We start from the raw sequence: 18,653 nt of genomic DNA, 5'->3' as shown, positions 1-18,653 counted from the left end.
ACCGATTAGGCCTAAAAACCATGCCCCACTTTCCCCTACACTTTTAACAAACTCCTCTAAATCCTGTCCATTCAGAGAGAGGACTGAATATCAACTCTGCAGGCCTGAGAAAATACTTGATGAAAAGGGTACGGGTCATCACGGATCGAGGGGTCAAGGGAGGTCAAAGGGGGTCACAGTAAATCAAAGGGCGATGAAGGGGGTGTAATCTTTTTCCCACCATATTTTCTTCAAAACAGGCTGAAGTTAGAAAACAGTCATCCTTTTTCGGGGCTTTATACAAAAACCACAAATTCTAACCAGACAACAACTAGAGGATAGGAACTGAACTTGTGTTAGTCAGCAAACCTCATATTATTTCCTGAAATGTTTTTGTTTAGATTTGTTTAAATCTGATGGGACAACAACAATGTGAGGTCGTTGCTCTTCTCACTGCATTTCACAATGATCTATTTAAGTGGTATGATGAAATGTGACTGTGATCTTGTAATTATGTGAGAGCCCATTCTGAAATGTTTAATTGTTTGGCAGTATTGTCCTTCGTGGTCCTTTAGATACTACAAAGAGAATGGTATGTTGTGTACACAATACACCAGTGTTGATGTCCAGGCTAGGCATGGAACACCAAGGCCAAGACAAAGACCAAGAACTGGACCTTAGGGTCGAAGTCCGAGACTGAGAGATAATGAGTGACAGTGCTCTCAAGACAAACTACCGGTACGCAATAACCCAACAACTTTTCTTCAAACAATAATTGGCTATCCTCAATGCAATGGACACTGTTGTAATTACTCAAAATCATTTTATAGCATAAAACCTTACTTGGTGACGAGTAATGGGGAGATGGTGAAAGTATAAAACATTGTGAGAAACGGCTCCCTCTAAAGTGGAGTAGTTTTCGAGAAAAAAGTTATTTTCCACGAATTATATTTTGAGACCTCAGATTTAGATTTTGAGGTCTCAAAATCAAGCACACAACTTTGTGTGACAAGAGTGTTTTTTATTTCAATCATATCTCGCAACTTCGACGACCAATTGAACTAAAATTTTCACAGGTTTGTTAACTATGCATATGTTGTGATAAACCAAAAGGGAAGACTGGTCTTTGACAATTACCAAATAGTGTCCAGTGACTTTAAAACCAAAAATAATAATAGGCAACATTAGCGCATAAGCAGCGGCATCTGTGCTTTTAAATTCTTGCTAGATGTACCTTACACCTACACACATAAAAATGGTGAAAAAAGAAAACTTTTGAGGCCACCACAGTGAACTTTCTACTTGAACATTACAAGGAGCACCAAGCCAATGATCAGGGCATTTTAAGGGGCAATTTCCTCTGTTGCATTCACAAATAGTTAGGCCTGCTGCTGATTCTGTTTCTCCACAAATAAAATAAAAAAACTAGAATTAAATGTTTTTGAAAAAGTTGACGTTCAGGACTTTGGGGTGTAGGCCTCGAAAAAGCTCATGGCACCCACAGCAAAAGCGAATTGACGTGGTGCCCTGTGCTTTTGTCATGGTGCCCAGTGAAGGTTCCTGTAAAAAAATTATAATACCAGAGGGAAACTGCTGTGACCCTTCAAGAGTGAAGTACAAGCCTGGGGTCGAATTCACAAAGAGGGTCCTTATTTAAGACTAGTCCTAGGAGTTATTACAAACTTGAGGCTAGTCCTAATTTAGAACGAGTAACTCATCCTAACTGGAGATAAGACTAGTCTTAACTCTTTGTAAAATCCCCCCTGGGAGTGGGAGCAACAGAAATGTTTTTGAACGTCCAAAAAACTGGGTGAGCCTCACCTGCTATTGCTTGTACAAGTCCACACACCGTGAAGAGGCTCTTCCTGCAGATACTCTTAAAGCACAAGCTGAACACCGCTACAACACCAACCAAAGCCAGGATGACCACCCCAAGACAGTAGAAGACAACCGTCACCTTCCACAGCCAGATCGGCAGCTCCGAAAAGTTTCTGATCCACTCACAGTCTTCTGTGATGTTGGCAACGCCGTCCGCTGCCAGCACGGCGGCGGGGTTTACAGAGTAAGTCTCAGAGCAGCGTGTTAATAGTCCGAGTGCTGAGCTCTGCCGGAATATGATTGAATCGGGTCCATTGGACTGTGTGACGTTTAGCGTTGCGGTGCTGGGTGTCGACGATACCAGGGCGCTTAGGAAGGATTTGTCTTGTCTGTGGAGCCATTCTGGTGTGATGAGAGCAAATACGTGCATCACTACGATGCCGATGCTGACAAGCATCCACAGCATAGAGCGGCATGTTACAATTAGGTAACCCATTGTCTCTTGAATGGAAATGAGATTTTTGTTTTGGAGAGAAAGAGAGAGATTCAGAACCTCAACAGTGGAAGACACTTTGATGGTTTTCCTTTCTTCTACTCAAGAACAGCAGATTCACTGATGAACTACAGTTGGTGAAAGATCTTCAGGTGGATACATCCTGCAATAACAAAGCAAATTACAAGCAAAGTGATTAAAACAAGCCATTAAAAGACAATATTTTCAAGCGAAAAGTGTTTCAACCTTTCAAAAGAATTATTACTATTCCCTTAACGGCTGTCTGAAAGTTGTATCTGAATCAAAAGTTATTGCGATAACTTCCTCATGAGGCAATTAAGTCTCTGCCCACTTCTTCAACCTTTGAAAAAACAGACGGATGTAATCAATTTACTTTAAAAAAAAACCACAAGTAATTCTATACACCATCAAAACCGCTGTATGTTCTCCGCATTATATTTTTATGCATTGACCACAGTGGTGCAAGCTCCCCTGAGTGTGCAAAGAACTGTATGAGCGCCTGAACAGCGATACAAAAACCCAACAATACACTTTGACAATCAATAACTAAATATCCATTTAATCTCTCAACCGTTTGACTTTTCACCCAAAGAAAACATACTCACAATGTTTTGAAATATTTTGAATAACCCTGCTGCTGGCACAAAAGAAAGTTCTGCTGCGAGTACTGGTTGTTCATAAAAATGTTTGGGAAATATATTTTGAGCAGCCCCGCTGACACAAGGCAAGTTCTGCTTGTCAGGTCACTACTAGTTGTTCATGAAATGCTTTGAAATATTTTGTTGAGTAACCAAAAGCTGACACAAAGAAAATTTTGCACGAAGGCCGACTGAGTTGTTCTAATGTTCATGACTAAAACTCCTATTATTACATTAAATTGAGACCATTCTTCAATTCATTTCATGCGAGCGCGATACATATCTGAAAGATTGGCCTTGGTATTTCTAACAAAGATCTTCAATTTCACAATAAGAGGACAACAACAGAGATAAGTGGTACCATACAATGAATCACTTCCCCTGCTTTTTTTATGGACGTCACGTTTGGGTTATTTGTGGAACCTGGTTTTCAATTTTTTGTAGATTTTATGAGGGACCTTGGTTGACAAGCTTCCTTCAAGCTTTTGTCCTGGAGCAATTAAGCGTACTTTTTTATTCTCAAGCTGCATACCAGTTTTGACACAAAAAGAAAGAAAGAAAAGAAAAAAAGATGCCAATGGAGTGAGCATCATTCATATTTATGCCTGAAAATGTTTTTTCTTCTTCTATTGATGGCTGTAATAAAACTGAAGAAAAATAAGATTATGAATAGTTCGACAGACAACACCACCCCCACTCCCAACATGAGTCACCATTCGAGGCTATGTTACTGATTTTATTTTGGATAAGTATGGACATTGTTGTGAAAAACCAATTTTGTGGGGAAAAGACATTTTTCCTTTCGTTAGTTGCAACTTGTGAGGGAAATTTCAGTTTCTTCAGGAACATTTTAAGGAACTCAAAGACAATGACCAGGGGGCATATATGCCTTTAATGCCTCTGTGAATTATTGGGTCAGAATATGTTTAAAGCCATTGGACCCTTTCGGTAAACAGAATTGTCCAAGGCCCACACATCGTGTATCACAACTTCTATATCAAATAACAAACCTGTGAAAATTTAGGCTCAATCGGTCATCGGAGTCGGGAGAAAATAACGGGAAAACCCACCCTTGTTTCCGCATGTTTCGCCGTGTCATGACATGTGTTTAAAATAAATCGGTAATTCTCGTTAACGAGAATTGATATTGTTCTACTGTTTTCTCAAAAAGTAAAGCATTTCATGGAATAATATTTCAAAAGAAGTATTTCACCACTACCTTCTGTAAACCCTGTAAGTTATTTGTAAATCTGTGAACTTTTTTTTTTTTTTCTGTACCGAAAGTGTCCAATGGCTTTAACACTGAGTCGAGTACACTTGTCATATACGTAGTATTTTCAATAAATGTGTCAGTTTATAATTTCAAGTATTCTTTCTTCCCTTTTATGCCAAAGTATGAGTGGGTGTGAGAAATGAGAAGTACAAAGTCCTACATCATCAGGCCTTAAAAAAGTACTGCGACTCAAATAAAGTGTGCCGTACAAGTGCTTTGACAGTGTAAATTGTACAAGTACTGTAACAACAGCGTTTAGAGATTGTAAGAGTGTCCAAGATTTGCATATCCCCTCAATCTATATTCAAGTTCAGTGCAATGCACTTACATGTTTTATACACAGAAAGATGCTCGTATACTAATCAGCAAGATTTTAAAGTCTGTGCACTTTGGAAATTGTCTAAGAATTTGCAGTCTCCAAATAAAACTACACCGCAAGGGTGCGTACTTGGCCCTTGGCAATTTACTCCATACCACTTCATATTGTCAATAACCCCTGAGGGTTAGCCTTTCTTATACTTCTTTCAGAACAGTGTCCTTCTGTAACACACTACAGCGGCTAATCCCAGGTTAGATTAGTAAGCACTACTCTGTATGGGTCTTTAATCCCTCTAATCATGTCACACGCCTCGGAGGGTCTACATTATGGCCCTGTTTTGTGCGCCGACGTTCTCCGTTCAAGCCTTAAATGACATCTGTCGGGACGTCTCACAAGGGGAACACAATCTCATAAACAAATATTATCTTATGAGTCGATTAACAATATTTATGCATGGTTTCTTGAGCCAAGTGGTGATAATGGTGCGATCAAGGGCACCACATGTTTGCCTCAAGTAAACAGCTTTTTTCCAGGAAAACATTCATCTGGAACTTGATTGTACAATTCTATATCTTCAAATGTATCTTCAAACTATGGCTACACCATCGAGTATAAACATTTGTACATGTGGTATAGGGTGATTTCCCACAGAATGGGGTTAAATGAAAAATAACGCATAGGCCGACATTATACACCCTGTGCAACCTTGTCCATATTTAACCGTGTATGCTCCAAGATTTCACACACTGAGAATGATATCTCATTGCAAATGGGATGCCAAGAACCTTAACTGCAAAAAAAAACACCCAAGGAAACGTTAAAACACACACAACTTTGGAACGTTTTCTTTGGCAGTGTTGTGTTAAAGTTTTGAGGAGATCTTATGATCAGCTGAAAAGTTCATATAAGAATCTGTATGATTGTATATTGTAGTGTACATGTGATTGCAACATTCAGAAGTACTTATGGATGTAGAATTAATGCTTTGAAAAAGAATTTAAACTATGAAAATGAATCTTAAACTTACTATTAAACCTTCCCAATACAATACAGAGTTTTTATTTGGAGTACCCTCTGCAAAATGAAACAGTCCTTGCCTCTCAAAGATAATATTATCAGTGACAGTGTGGGATTTTTCCAATAGATAGCGGTGAAACACTTTACAGTACAGGGAGCTTGCCAGAGTTTACAAGTGCCGTTTTACTGTCAAGTGCAGCACTAATGTGTCCTTCTGAAAAATTTCAATTTCCGTCTAAAAGCGCTGAGACCATCAATCAAAATAGTTGACAAGAAGTATCTGAGAAGGCTATATCTGAACCCTTATCTTGAAGCCCTCAAACAAAGCAATTAAGGGTTGATTACAAAACACAGCCTGGACTGTTCATTGTGACCTGTTTTATTTATACATGGCCTAATTTTTCTGCTTGAAGCAAGAAATAAATTGCTTACAGCTAAATGTTGTTTCGGATAGGCGACGAATCATTTCTAAACGATAGACCTATGGTAAACAAAAGAAATTTGTCTAGTTTGGCTGGTAACCTTCTTTAGTTATTAAGCAGAATTTTTTTTGAGATTATCCAATTTTTGCACATTGATGTAAAAAATATTAATTTAGTTGCTTATAAAAAAAAAACACAAAAAGTAGATAAGCACAAAAAATGCTACCAAGAAAAAGGTTACCAGCCAAAACAACTAGATCAAATGTAACATATGTGACTGGTATCATCATTACACTGCTCATTGATTGCTTTCGACAGAAAAATTGCTTAAAAGCCATTTATTTGCTTATTTTAAGCAGTTCTATAATATAGACCATGTTTTATTGTTCTTGCTTGGCAAACAAAAACCCAACACTTTTTTTGCCAGGGCCCGACTGCTTTAAACAATTGCCTACTAATAAGCAAAAAAAAACAAAACAGGATACCAGTTACAAATTGTACAGTGACATTTGTAGTTTAGTTGACAACTTTATTCTGGTAAGCATAATTTTGTTGGTGCTTAGCTAACTTTAGTGCTTCAGCAGCTCTTTAACATTGGGCCCAGACATGAGTAATTTTACACTCTCTCAACATCAACAAGATTTGTATTATGCCTGTATGGTAGTGTGGTGTAAGCACTTTATTATTTTGGGTCTACAGTCCTCAATCCTTTGAATCAGAATTATTTTAAAGTATTCTGGGCAGAGTGTTTGGGGTTTTAAGCACAGGTTTTCTGGAATGCTCAGCAGCATTGGGCCTTGAGTAGGGAACCCACATGTTCACTATTTGTTACTGTATGGGTCTGAATAGAGCAGTCCTTACACAAATACCATATCAATACCAGTGCACAAAGGCCGGTAGTCACAATAAGGTTCAATGTATGTACACACAGTAAACCTTGACACCTAAAAACACACAACTAAGATAGACATGATGTATAGCTCTTCATCAAAGAATTCATCTTTTGTGCCTGAAAAGGGGGGGGGGGGGGGTCCGAAAGAGTAAAAGAAAAACAGTGGGAATTCCTTCCCCAGTGACCCATAGGCCCAACCAACCTGAGAAAATCACCTCATATAATTCTGTCATGACAAGAATTTGAGATTTATTTCATCAGAAAAGAATATAAGAGTTGGCCGACTGCAAACTGCTTTAACCAACTGCATTGACCTGTGTGCTTATTAACGACAAATTGGTTTTACGCCTTTTTAGAAAGACTCTGCCTCCGTTAAAAGTCACGGTATTAACAATTATATTTTTTTATCTTTGAAAAAGTTTATTGACAAATGACATCTCGAGTCAGATTATGGTATAACAAACACAGTGTACAATTTCCTTTAAAGAGTAATTTGCAACTCAATAATTATTACCATTAAGCTAAGTTCAGTCTGAATCTTTTTTGCCGTGCAAAAAATGCTGGACACCATCGTTCCCTGTGAACAGATCTTTACCCTTACCCCCCAAAACAAGAACACCTTTCTTTTATGACAAGTATTGTGTCAGCAGGTTGTCAAGTTTCCTTTTTCAATTTCAATTAAAGAAATTAAAGAAACAATCAAATGGTGAACTGGTTGATGTTAATTATAATAAATTTCCTTTTCCAAAAATCAATTGATCATAAATTATTTGTATTAATTACAAGACCTTGAATGGGCTTCATCAGTATAGCTCCATGATCAGTTCAATATGGTTGCATATCATAATCATCCAGCGCAGCCATCCGCGCTATGTACATTGCATGGTATCATTTAAACATACAGTTGCAATTAGCTCAATCATGGATGATGGAGGAATAAGGATCAACCTATATGGCTCCTCAATCTTATGTCCAAATATGGTAAAAGGTGCAGGCATCCCCCTCCACCCTTTTCTAATCCAGGCTTAGGTATAGTGTGTTACCTTCAGCTGCTCCAAGAAAAACTTGCACCCAAGGCAGACTTGACAAAACATTTAAAGGCAGTGGACACTATTGGTAATTACTCAAAATATGTATTAGCATAAAACCTAACTTGGTAACGAGTAATGGGGAGAGGCGATATTTTATGCATATGTTGAGATATGTTGAGATACACCAAGTGAGATACACCAAGTGAGAAGACTGGTCTGTGACAATTACCAATAGTGTCCAGAGTCTTTAAGAATAATACCACTGGTACTATATGCCATAAGAACCCCAAATCAAACTTGTATTAAAGTTTTAAACTTACTGTGTCCTGCCCATGCCGAGGCTTTGTGCACTATACTCCTGATAGTGACATAGAATAGGGCCTAATCATAGAACCAACAGACGCAATTGCTTGCATGCCCAGGCCCTAGCCCCAATTTCATATAGCTACATGTACTTCAGCCTAACAATTCCATATAGATATAAACATACATACAACAAATCATGCTTTGTACCAATCGAAATACCAAATCACTTGTACCTATCATCAGGGGTTTAATACTAATAGTATTCCATGCTCACTTTTCTTACTCCATGCTTTTTGTGCTTAGCAAAAAATTGTTGCGTAAATTGTTCTATCTTTGCTGCTCTATGAAGTTTGCCCTATGTTCATTTGCTATTGGTAAATTGGCCCTACTTACACAATACATACTAATGACTTTGTCTTATTTCCTATTTGTAAATAAGGGTGCACAAAAAATGGTTTAAAATGGCTCACATCTTTCCTAAAATCATTAAGTGTTGGAAATAAAGCAAATAATTGTTTTATTGTAAAAACTCACCTCAAATATTCCTCAGCACAAGAGCGAAAGACGGTTTTAATAACATGTGCAGATTTATCAAAAATGAACTGTCAACGACACTCCAACTTAATCCAAAGCCACCTTGGATACCAGTACACATGTGGTGTTCAAGATAGGCCGCATGTGGTGTAGTATTTACACTGTTAAAAAGAAGCCTATAAAAATTACTGTATACAAAAATGCACTCTAGGGCATGACACCATCCTCATCAATGTGGGTATGTGTGTATCAGCATAGTACAGCACAGCTAGCTGAAGGTGCGTAGCCAAGTTACTAGGAGTCGGTGATCTGTGGGAAAAGTGTTCAGCCAATCAGCTGGCAGGGCACCTGAGACGTCCTCTGTTTCCCCATGAGTCAATGGACTCAACCGCACATACATGTAGTGTACAGGAATCAGTTTGTACACATACATGGGGGGGGGGGGTGGTGATATGGCACATGTGTTATCTCACCACCGGGGTGTGAGGTCTCTAACCTTCTTTTATTTCTTTGTAATGTTCCTACCCTCAGATGCGGTTCACTGTGAGCATCTAATGATAATGGCTTTGTAATTTATACCATTCTTCCTCTATGTTTATACCAGCATCCGTGTCAGTCAGTACATCATTGTAAACAAGCTGTGCAGTATGTTTTAACCATGAAGCATGAATCTGAGATTTATTACCAAGGAAGGGCCATAAACTGTTCTGAGTGGGCTTCTTTCTTTGAAAAAGGGTTTTACAGAAACATAAAAAATGGTTTAATCAGCAAGAACTAGTTTCATCACTGGAAGATTGTAATTTTCACAAATAACCTTCTACAGTTTTGTCCCTACGTGCACTCACAATGCCCACTAAGACTTTGAAATCATGGGTACAACAGGAATTATATTGTGCTCTAAAAAAAAAAGTAGGTCCTGACATTTTTGTTAAGAAAGAGGGCTTACATGGCTTCTTGTGCTTGTATAGAATAACAATTTTGTATATTTTTCCGAAGAGTAGGAAATCAGATTAGAGAAGGAGGGTTGTCATGCCTGCTTAAGACAACAATTTTTTTTTTTTTTTTTTTTAATTCAAACCAATGTAACCCAACTGAGGCTGAAAGGAAAAGTAGTCTGAACCCCTTGGAAATGAGAACTATATCAGTCTCATTATGTACATGTACATGTATGCAGGGATTCACACAGAAGATGGCAGCAATGTGATAGCCTGAATTTGGGCATTAAACAGCCCGCTGTTTCAACCCTTGCATAACAAAATCTTGATGCATCTATCTTTCTTCACTTATTCTTTTGAAAAGAACCTGTGTAAAACAAAATGAAGAATGACAGTCACGTTCAGAAAAAGTTAAAAGGTTACTGTATGTCTCCTGTTGGTGCCAGCATAATTTTGAAAATGCAACCATGCAGGCATGCCAGTTTCTTCTCCATAAGTGACTATCACTTGGATTAATGATTTAAAAGACATAAGGCACGAGTCCTAGGCTTACATAATATGAACAAGGTACACGTAGGTCCGACATTTGACATTACAGCCAGAACAGATTTTTTTTTTGACCAAGCTCTGGTTTAAAATTCTCTGAAGGATTGTACACTGGTGTACAAACCTCCCGAATGAATTAAATCTTCTCTTTTTCTCTTCCTTTCAATACTAGGCAATCTGACTTGTCTTCATGAATGAAACAACATGTAATTTTGAAAACTTCAGCAATGAACAGTGCCCCATAACATATAGGCCTAATACCCAGAAAAAACATCATGTTCTCTCCAGATATCTAAATACATTCATTGTACTAAAAGCCTCCCCTATATTATTTTTTTAATAGACCCAAGTACATTTATTATACTCGGCAGATAATAATTCAATTTCAGAGAGAAAGGAGGTGGGGGGGGGGAACGGAGCTAGAGTCTGTCAGTGTCAAGACAGCAAATATTTGACATTCATATGAAATTTCCCCTACTATTCCATTGGATCAATACACATTTGAGTTAGCATTGACTTGTCTTGATTTCTCTCTTTCTTCTTTTTTGTCTTTTTCTTTACAACTGTGCCTGGAAGGAATTCATTGTGATTTTATGGAGCGTCATGTAAATAAAATAGAGATCTCCTCTATCATTCATGTAGGAGAAGAGAAGTTCATACCATGTTCATTCTAACCACTCAAGTGAACAAATTCTCAGGCCTGGATTTTTTTATCTTTGTGAGGGCAAGGCCATTTTTATTTTGCAAAGGGCACACACTTCCAATTGGCAAGCCTGGGAAACTTTTAAGGGGGGAATATAGGCCAAGACCAGTGGCAACAAAGGAGCGGCCGTGGGCTCCATGGGCCTCTGTATATTTCCAAGCCTGTTCTCCTATCCAGCGCATTGATTATACTCAGATTCTAACTCAATTTCAGAGAGAAAAGGGGGGAACGACCGAGTCAGAGTCTGGCAAGACAGCAAATATTTGACATTCATGTGAAATTTCCTTTCTGCATTGCTGACTTAGCATTGGATCAATACACACTGGAGTTACATGTAGTATGGATTTGTCTCTCTTTTCTTGTTTTTTTTTCCCTTCTGTCTTATTATTTACAACTGAATGCCAAGAAGGAGTTCATTGTGATTCTATGGAGAAGTTGTTATCACCACTCAAGTACAGATGGTCTCAGGCCTGGGATTTCATCTTTTAGATGACAAGGCCATTTTCATATTGCAAAGGGCACTTCTATTGGAAAATCTTCAAGTATACAGGGAAAATTTTGCAGGGGCATCAAGGCCAAAGCAAGACAAGGGGCAAAAGAAGCCATGGCCCCAAAGGGCTTTCATGTATTTTCAGGTCTTCGTTCTCCTATTCAGTATGAAACACTTAAACAAAATCAACAACAGCAATCAAACATTGTTTGGTAGATGTACTGATAATTACTGACCAAAGTTTATCAGGTGTGCCTTCTTTCTAAGACCCAACCAAGAGCCTAATTTCATTATAGCATTTTTAAGGTCAACAAAATTCAATGTAATACTGTTTCCACTTTGGAGACATATAATAATATATCCAGGGAAAATGTAGTAGTGGAGGTAAAATCCAAACACAAGGGCTTGAGAAGCATATGCCATATGCCTTGAAGAGACCCACAACAAACCGACGAATGGAAAAAAGTAGTAAACTGGTTTTACCATAGAGGAATAACTACATCTGATGCTTTCAATTTGACAATTACAAAAAGTACACCATGTATTTTAAATGGGGACATGTCTACCGAGACCCACTTCTCCATGGAAATAACCTTCACCAAACAGCATTTCTGCATCAATTACTCCCGCTCAGATCAAGCGTTGGTAATCCTCAACAGCCAGCAGTAATTAGAAATTTCATCGTCACCCTCGTTATAATTAAAGCCATAAAGCAAACTAATCAATCAACCAATTACTCGCCCAATGCTTCAGAGCTAAATTGACTCATATCTAAGACACCTGACCCCAATTCGGTAATTAATCAACCATGTTCACAGCCCTAGGGGAAGAGGGGGGTTGTTGATGTGTGTATGGTAAAGCTGCAGGTTTGTTCAGGTTCAAGGGAAAGTACACTGGAACCATTTTTAAGACCTCAGTTAGTCTTGGTGCAAGATGTTCTTCCATAGGCCCTACGTACATTCAACAGTAAACAGTATGACGCGATTACTCCACCGACAGGCAGCGCAGAATTAACTTTTTGAGGTATGATGGACACTATAGCAGTGCACCATTTGATGTAGGTGTCTACAGACAAATTTACCAAACCAAATAGTGTCATAGTATTGTGTCCACCATACCAAATAATTGCTTATGGAGAGGGAGTATTGCGAAGTTGAGTGATCGTGAGTAACAACGTCTTGTACCAAGACTAGGCTTCAGTCCACAGGGTGAGCATATTGCTGCTTCATCAATCTAGAGCTATAGGCCTACTGTCCACCTTTGTATTGGCACCAACCCCATGTTCCCTTTTCACACAACTGCAATTTCACAGGGGTCCCCCTATACCTTAAGTTAAAACTCTCTTTTAGCAAGGTTGAGAAATGTTTACAAAAGAACCACCGAGCCTGGACTTCTTGCAGACACAATGTGTACACACTACACAGCTCCAAAGAAGAAAACGTACAGTCTTAAATTTCTTGGAGAATGCACTGTATTATTTATTCAGAACATCCAAAAACAGTGATTTTTTTTTTTAAGAACTTTCCAAAAATTTTCTGATGACTCCCATGAAAAACTTATGCAGATTTGTAAGTTTAAGTTTATATGTTGGGCCACCCAAAATGCGGTTACTGGTTTTAAACAATGTTGCCCAAGTACCTTTAACTGAAACTTAATAATATCAAACTGTTTGTTTCCTCCTGGAAATACCAAGATTCTTGTTCACTAGGCAGAGGATAAATTCCCACCACACACGTGTCCATAACAAGTTCACATACGTGTGGCCCGATTAATCACGTGGCTGAAGCCACTCAAAACATTCTGTGTCAAGTTGCACTCTAGCTGGGAGCAATTTATTTCAACACAGAGGTGGGGTGAACTTGCCCAAAGGGATTATTGAATTAAAAGATTTGCAGGCAGGGTTATTGAAATCAAGCACATGTGTACGTGTGACAGTTTGTTTCTGAACAGAAATCTGCTATTTTACAATTTTTTCAAGTTTCACTTGTCCCCCATGACTCATTCTTTTTCAAATTGCCGATCATGTTGTACAACAGAAAGGGATTTTTCTTCTGCAAATACACCCTCAAGGAGTTTTGGCTAGCAGGTGAAATGTGTCCATAGGACTGACAGGCATATCTTTGAAGAAAAAAAACCCTGCGATTTTTATCAATCAATGGAATAGTTCTCAACTCTCAAGCAGCTCATGAAGAACAATTATTAGCTAGAGTCGTAAGAATATTCTTAGCGGATTATTAAACTAATGTAAATTTGTCAACCAATGTGTGAGTAGTAAATGTTATTATAAAACTTTGTAAGCCCCATCTTACTGGAAGCATCTGGAAGGTTGCATTTTTAATGGCACACCATCCAAAATATACTTTGAAATGTTTTTTGTGCATTTCAAATGCCCAGCTATTGTCTGAAGATGAATTAAGCTATATTTTTTGGTTTGTTAGTTTCTGCTTTAATTAGTGACACTTAAACAGAGGGTTTGATTTGGGTATAGTCTACTCTTTGACATGGGATATTATTGAACTAAATCATATGACTGCAAAAAATGTTTCCATTCTAAAACACCCCCCCCCCCCCAAAAAAAAAAGGAAAAAAAAAAAAACGAAAAAAAAAAAAACACACAAACAAAACACAAACAAACCAAAAACATACACAGCTCTGGAACTTGACACCCCTCTTAGATAATGTGGAATGATCCAGTCTAGGATATCAAGGACTTTTGCTCCCCAGGTCAATGCACTTTTGAGCAACTGGGGATATTATTTATAAACAAATTGTGTCATGATTAAAAAAAAGTAATGAATTTCTTCAAAACTTGTGAGAAATTTGGATTCCAATCAATAAATTGGAAAAAATCAAATCAAAATGGAAATGCATTCCAAGGTGTTACAATTCAGGAGGTTTAAAGACTATGTGCATTAACTAAAAAACTACAATCCCTTTGGTGATAGATTTACTTCTCTCACTCAAGAATACGGAGATTTGAGAAAATCATTAACATTTAATGGTTTCTTCATGAAGAACCCTGAGAAATCGCAGGCCTCTACTAATATTAATGAATCACAAATATTTATCAAAATAGTGTAATAACATTTCAGTTTTTAATTTTAGTCTACCTGAACATTATTGTAAGATTACATTGTAAGAGTCAAGAAGAAAACTTGCAAGTTGTAATGTTGAGAGTGGGTGTTCGCTCATCACACACACGCAACAACACAATCACAACTCACTCGACCAGTCAGTGCAAGGTTGAGCATGATGGGTCATTAACATTGTTGTACAGAGAGGCGAGACATTTTTAGTTACAGTTTAGAGCGCTACCACTGTCTTTACTTTTCGTTCACAAACAGAGACTGGCATGTGGTTAAAGTCAAATGCCACTTTTCATTCGGTCTGGCAAAATTAGTAGGCTATTCTAGAAGGGAACTAAAAAAGCTGCGGTGGTCGCCGGTGTGTCTTAAAAAATAATACCAAATACAGAATACTCGTATTTTCTATATCCCCACCAAGGACTTCTCTCCATGGTAGCACAACAAACATAGAGAAGAGAAAACGGACATGAAATAGACTAACAACATACCTTTGTCCAAAAAGAAATACTAGTGAGCACGTCCATCAACCATCAATTATACAAATGTAGGTAAATGCTTGACCAGCGTGGTTTCCTGTCTGGCCGGTCTGTCTTCTGTCTGACTTGGATCTGCCGCCCGGCCGTCGCGTCGTGAGCAAGGGGAGGGAGGGCGCCCGCGCGACGGAAGTGTCAAGCCGAATCCGAATTGGCGGCTGTGGTAACGGCTACGGCTGTTTTAGGTGTTGCTATAAGGACGTCCTACTTCAACACACACGATGACACGGAAATCTAGCCGTAGCCGTAGCTGTAGCCGCCATTTCGGACACGGCATGAGGCCGAATCCAAATTGGCGGCTATGGATACGGCTACGGCTGTTGCTAGAGGTGTTGCTAAGGACGTCCTATACTTCAACACACGATGACGCGGAAATCTAGCCGTAGCCGTAGCTGTAGCCGTAGTTGTAGCCGCCAATTCGGACACGGCATGAGAGTCTGGTGGTGATTATGTAATCATAAGCTGTCACTGTTGGGAATGCCCCCAAGGCCCCCTTGCAACAAAAGATCTTAGGGGTGAGTCATCAGCGACTCATCTTAGTTCGCACACTATGGTTCGCACCACCACGAAGTCGTAAAAACAAACTGGGCACAACAAAAACTACCGGATGTTATCAATTTTATTGGAGCATGAATGGAAGTTTATAGTGGGAGTTATTTCCTCCATGCAGCTAGTGTTCTTGTTGACTCTCCGGTTTAGAGATGATTATCAGCTATAATATGTCACGGAGGAAAGTTACGTTATTACCAATGGAGGAAAGAAAATACATGATTTCCCTTTTCCAGTGTGTACAAACTAGGTTGTAAATTCTCGTTCAGATCAAACTCGTTGTTGTCTCATTTCTCACAAACCATTGGAATTAAAGTAAAATTATTTCAAGAGAAGATTTACACACCTTCCCAAATCGTCATATTTATAGGCCCATGAATTGAAAATGCAAAATGTGTGAACATAATTTCCACCATTACCGAGGCAATACACACCCGAGCATACCAGCTTTATAGGCAGTAGTTCTTTGATATGAACATAAAGGGCACTTCAAAGAGAAAAATGACCACGTGCACGGAAGGCGGCATTTACCTACATGTATAAGCCATAATGCCACTTTAATTACATTAAGACCCAATCTCAGAGTGATTTCCTAAATTGTATGGGATTTAATGTTGTTGTTGTTGTTGTTGTTGTTGTTGTTGTTGTTACTGTTGTTGTTGTTGTTGTTGTTGTTGTTGTTGTTGTTGTTGTTGTTGTTGTTGTTGTTGTTGTTGTTGTTGTTGTTGTTGTTGTTGATGTCTTTGACCCTAGATTTGGTATTCCCATCTTAAACAGAAAAGCAATGACGAAAAAATTGCGATAACAAAAAATGTTATAATCATCGGCCTGTGTGTCACTGCTGAAGTATAGTGCTACATCGTTCAGTACATTTCAACAGAGGGCGGTATGTATGTTATGCACACCTCGGTACCATCCTCCCTGGGCCTTTTCGAAGCAATGGCTTTAGCCCCGGCTCCTGGCATAGGCTCCTGACCTGTTTCAGAATCCCTGCCGGAGACTAAGCCTTGGTATTGAAAAACGTTGAGATTTGATTAATTAAACCAGAAAGGCAATGGCGAATAAGGTCACATTGCAGATAAACATGCTCGCGCAATCACCGACCTGTGTGTTATTGAAATAATGATAAATCGACTGTTTTTAATGACCTGAGTGTATTTATTCGACATGAGATTTCAAATGATATACAAATCTATACTTCAGAAAATACATCTTTAGCCGGTATGGCAGAAAATTCAGGAAATTCTTTTTCTGATAGCGCCCTCTTTTGATCAATTTTATTTAATCATTCTCCTCCAGCCTTAAAGCCATTCATGGACACTTTCGGTAAACAGTTGTCCAAAGGCCCACACTTCGTGTATCACAACTTATTATAAAACAAGAAACCTGTGAAAATTTAGGCTCAATCGGTCATCGGAGTCGGGAGAAAATAACGGGAAAACCCACTTTGCTTCCGCACGTTTCGCCATGTCATGACATATGTGTTTAAAATAAATCCGTTATTCTCGATATTTGTTTAAATGTTTTCTCAAAAAGTAAAGCATTCATGGAATAATATTTCAAGGGAAGTCTTTCACCATTACCTTCTGTAAGTTATTTGTAAATCTGTGAACTTTTAATTTTTGTTCTGTTCAGAAAGTGTCAAATGGCTTTAATCGATCATGAGATTTCAAATGATTACAAATTTTTGCAGAAATTATTTTGGCTCAAATCTATATTACAGAAAATACATCTTAAGCCGGGATGTCAGGAATTTCAGGAAATTCTTTTTCTGATAGCGCCCTCTTTTGATCAATATTATTTAATCATTCTCCTCCAGCCTTTAAGTTATAGCCTGAACGCAAATTTTTTTCTGGTGTTCATATTCATGATTTTTGTTTTAATGATTCCCTTTTTTAGTCGGATTTAGAAACTAAAATTTCCCCTTTGACGACAGTGGCAATTTCGTACAGAACAAAAGTTGCAGCCAGCATCTGATGTCACACGCCGGACTCAACCGGGAGGCTAGATGAGTCGACCAAGATGTACTAGCGAGCCTTGTTCTTCAGAAGGACTTGGATCATAGTCGATGGAGTACCACATCCTCAGGTGGGATTGGTTTTATTGGATGAATTGAAAGTTGATTCTTTAAGCACTCAATGATGTAAGGTTTTAAAGGCACAGTATTTGATGAGGTCTGCCTTTTTTTGAATATTAAATTCACATGGTGTGCCATTTTGTGACGGTACAAAGTTGTTTCCTTGCATGATTTTTAAATTGCACAGGATAGCACAGGCTAAAAGTTTGGATTGTAATTTGCATTCATGATGTCTTTTGCCAATGTCCTGAAATTAATTAGACATGTAAATAGTGCGGAACTTATTAGGATTCAGTGATTAGAATTTATCTCTGAGCAAGTATTTGTGAAGACAGAAAAGCAAAGACGAAATGTAATATTTTGTTTGTTTATTTTCAGACTGTTGTCTTGATGAATGACTGGGCACGGTTTACGAATTAAGTGGGAGGTCCACGAAAGCTATTGAGACGATACAACAAGCTATTATTGTCATTGTCGAGCAGAGGTCACCAGTCCTCACGACCTTCCATCGGTACTATGCAACCTGACATCAGTGAAAATGCATACAGTTAAAAAGTACAGACCTCGGGCTATGGCTGACATTGGCCGTGGCTTACTCTGGCTATGGCTAACTTTGGCTATGGCTAACATTGGCTATGGCTAACTTTGGCTATGGCTAACTTTGGCTATGGCTAACTTTGGCTATGGCTAACTTTGGCTATGGCTAACATTGCTATGGCTAACTTTGGCTATGGCTAACTTTGGCTATGGCTAACTTTGGCTATGGCTAACATTGGCTATGGCTAACTTTGGCTATGGCTAACATTGGCTATGGCTTACATTGGCTATGGCTTACATTGGCTATGGCTAACTTTGGCTATGGCTAACATTGGCTATGGCTTACTCTGGCTATGGCTAACTTTGGCTATGGCTAACTCTGGCTATGGCTAACATTGGCTATGGCTAACTCTGGCTATGGCTAACTTTGGCTATGGCTAACTTTGGCTATGGC

The 18,653-nt window shown here is 38.6% G+C and overlaps 1 protein-coding gene across 2 annotated transcripts in view; it reads right to left on the bottom strand.

Moving 5' to 3' along the window:
* Window positions 1-15,079, bottom strand: part of LOC139937640 (LHFPL tetraspan subfamily member 2 protein-like) — a 31,117-nt gene extending 16,038 nt beyond the window's left edge. Inside the window, exons 1-2 of one of the 2 annotated variants that reach the window (XM_071932879.1) lie at window positions 14,992-15,079; window positions 1,801-2,453 (exon numbers count right to left, since the gene is read on the bottom strand). In XM_071932879.1, coding sequence (XP_071788980.1) covers window positions 1,801-2,293 — 493 coding nt within the window. In that variant the 5' untranslated portion in view covers window positions 2,294-2,453; window positions 14,992-15,079. Of the gene's footprint in view, window positions 1-1,800; window positions 2,454-8,743; window positions 8,910-14,991 lie in introns of those variants that run through there. The other variant, XM_071932880.1, reaches the window with a different exon arrangement.
* Window positions 15,080-18,653: the final 3,574 nt, after the last annotated feature.

The sequence above is a fragment of the Asterias amurensis genome, chromosome 5 (genome assembly GCF_032118995.1).
Source record: "Asterias amurensis chromosome 5, ASM3211899v1".
NCBI classification, from domain to species: Eukaryota; Metazoa; Echinodermata; class Asteroidea; order Forcipulatida; family Asteriidae; genus Asterias; species Asterias amurensis.
The sequence above is the reverse complement of the archived record's forward strand: the minus strand, read 5'-3'. Positions and strand labels throughout refer to the sequence as shown.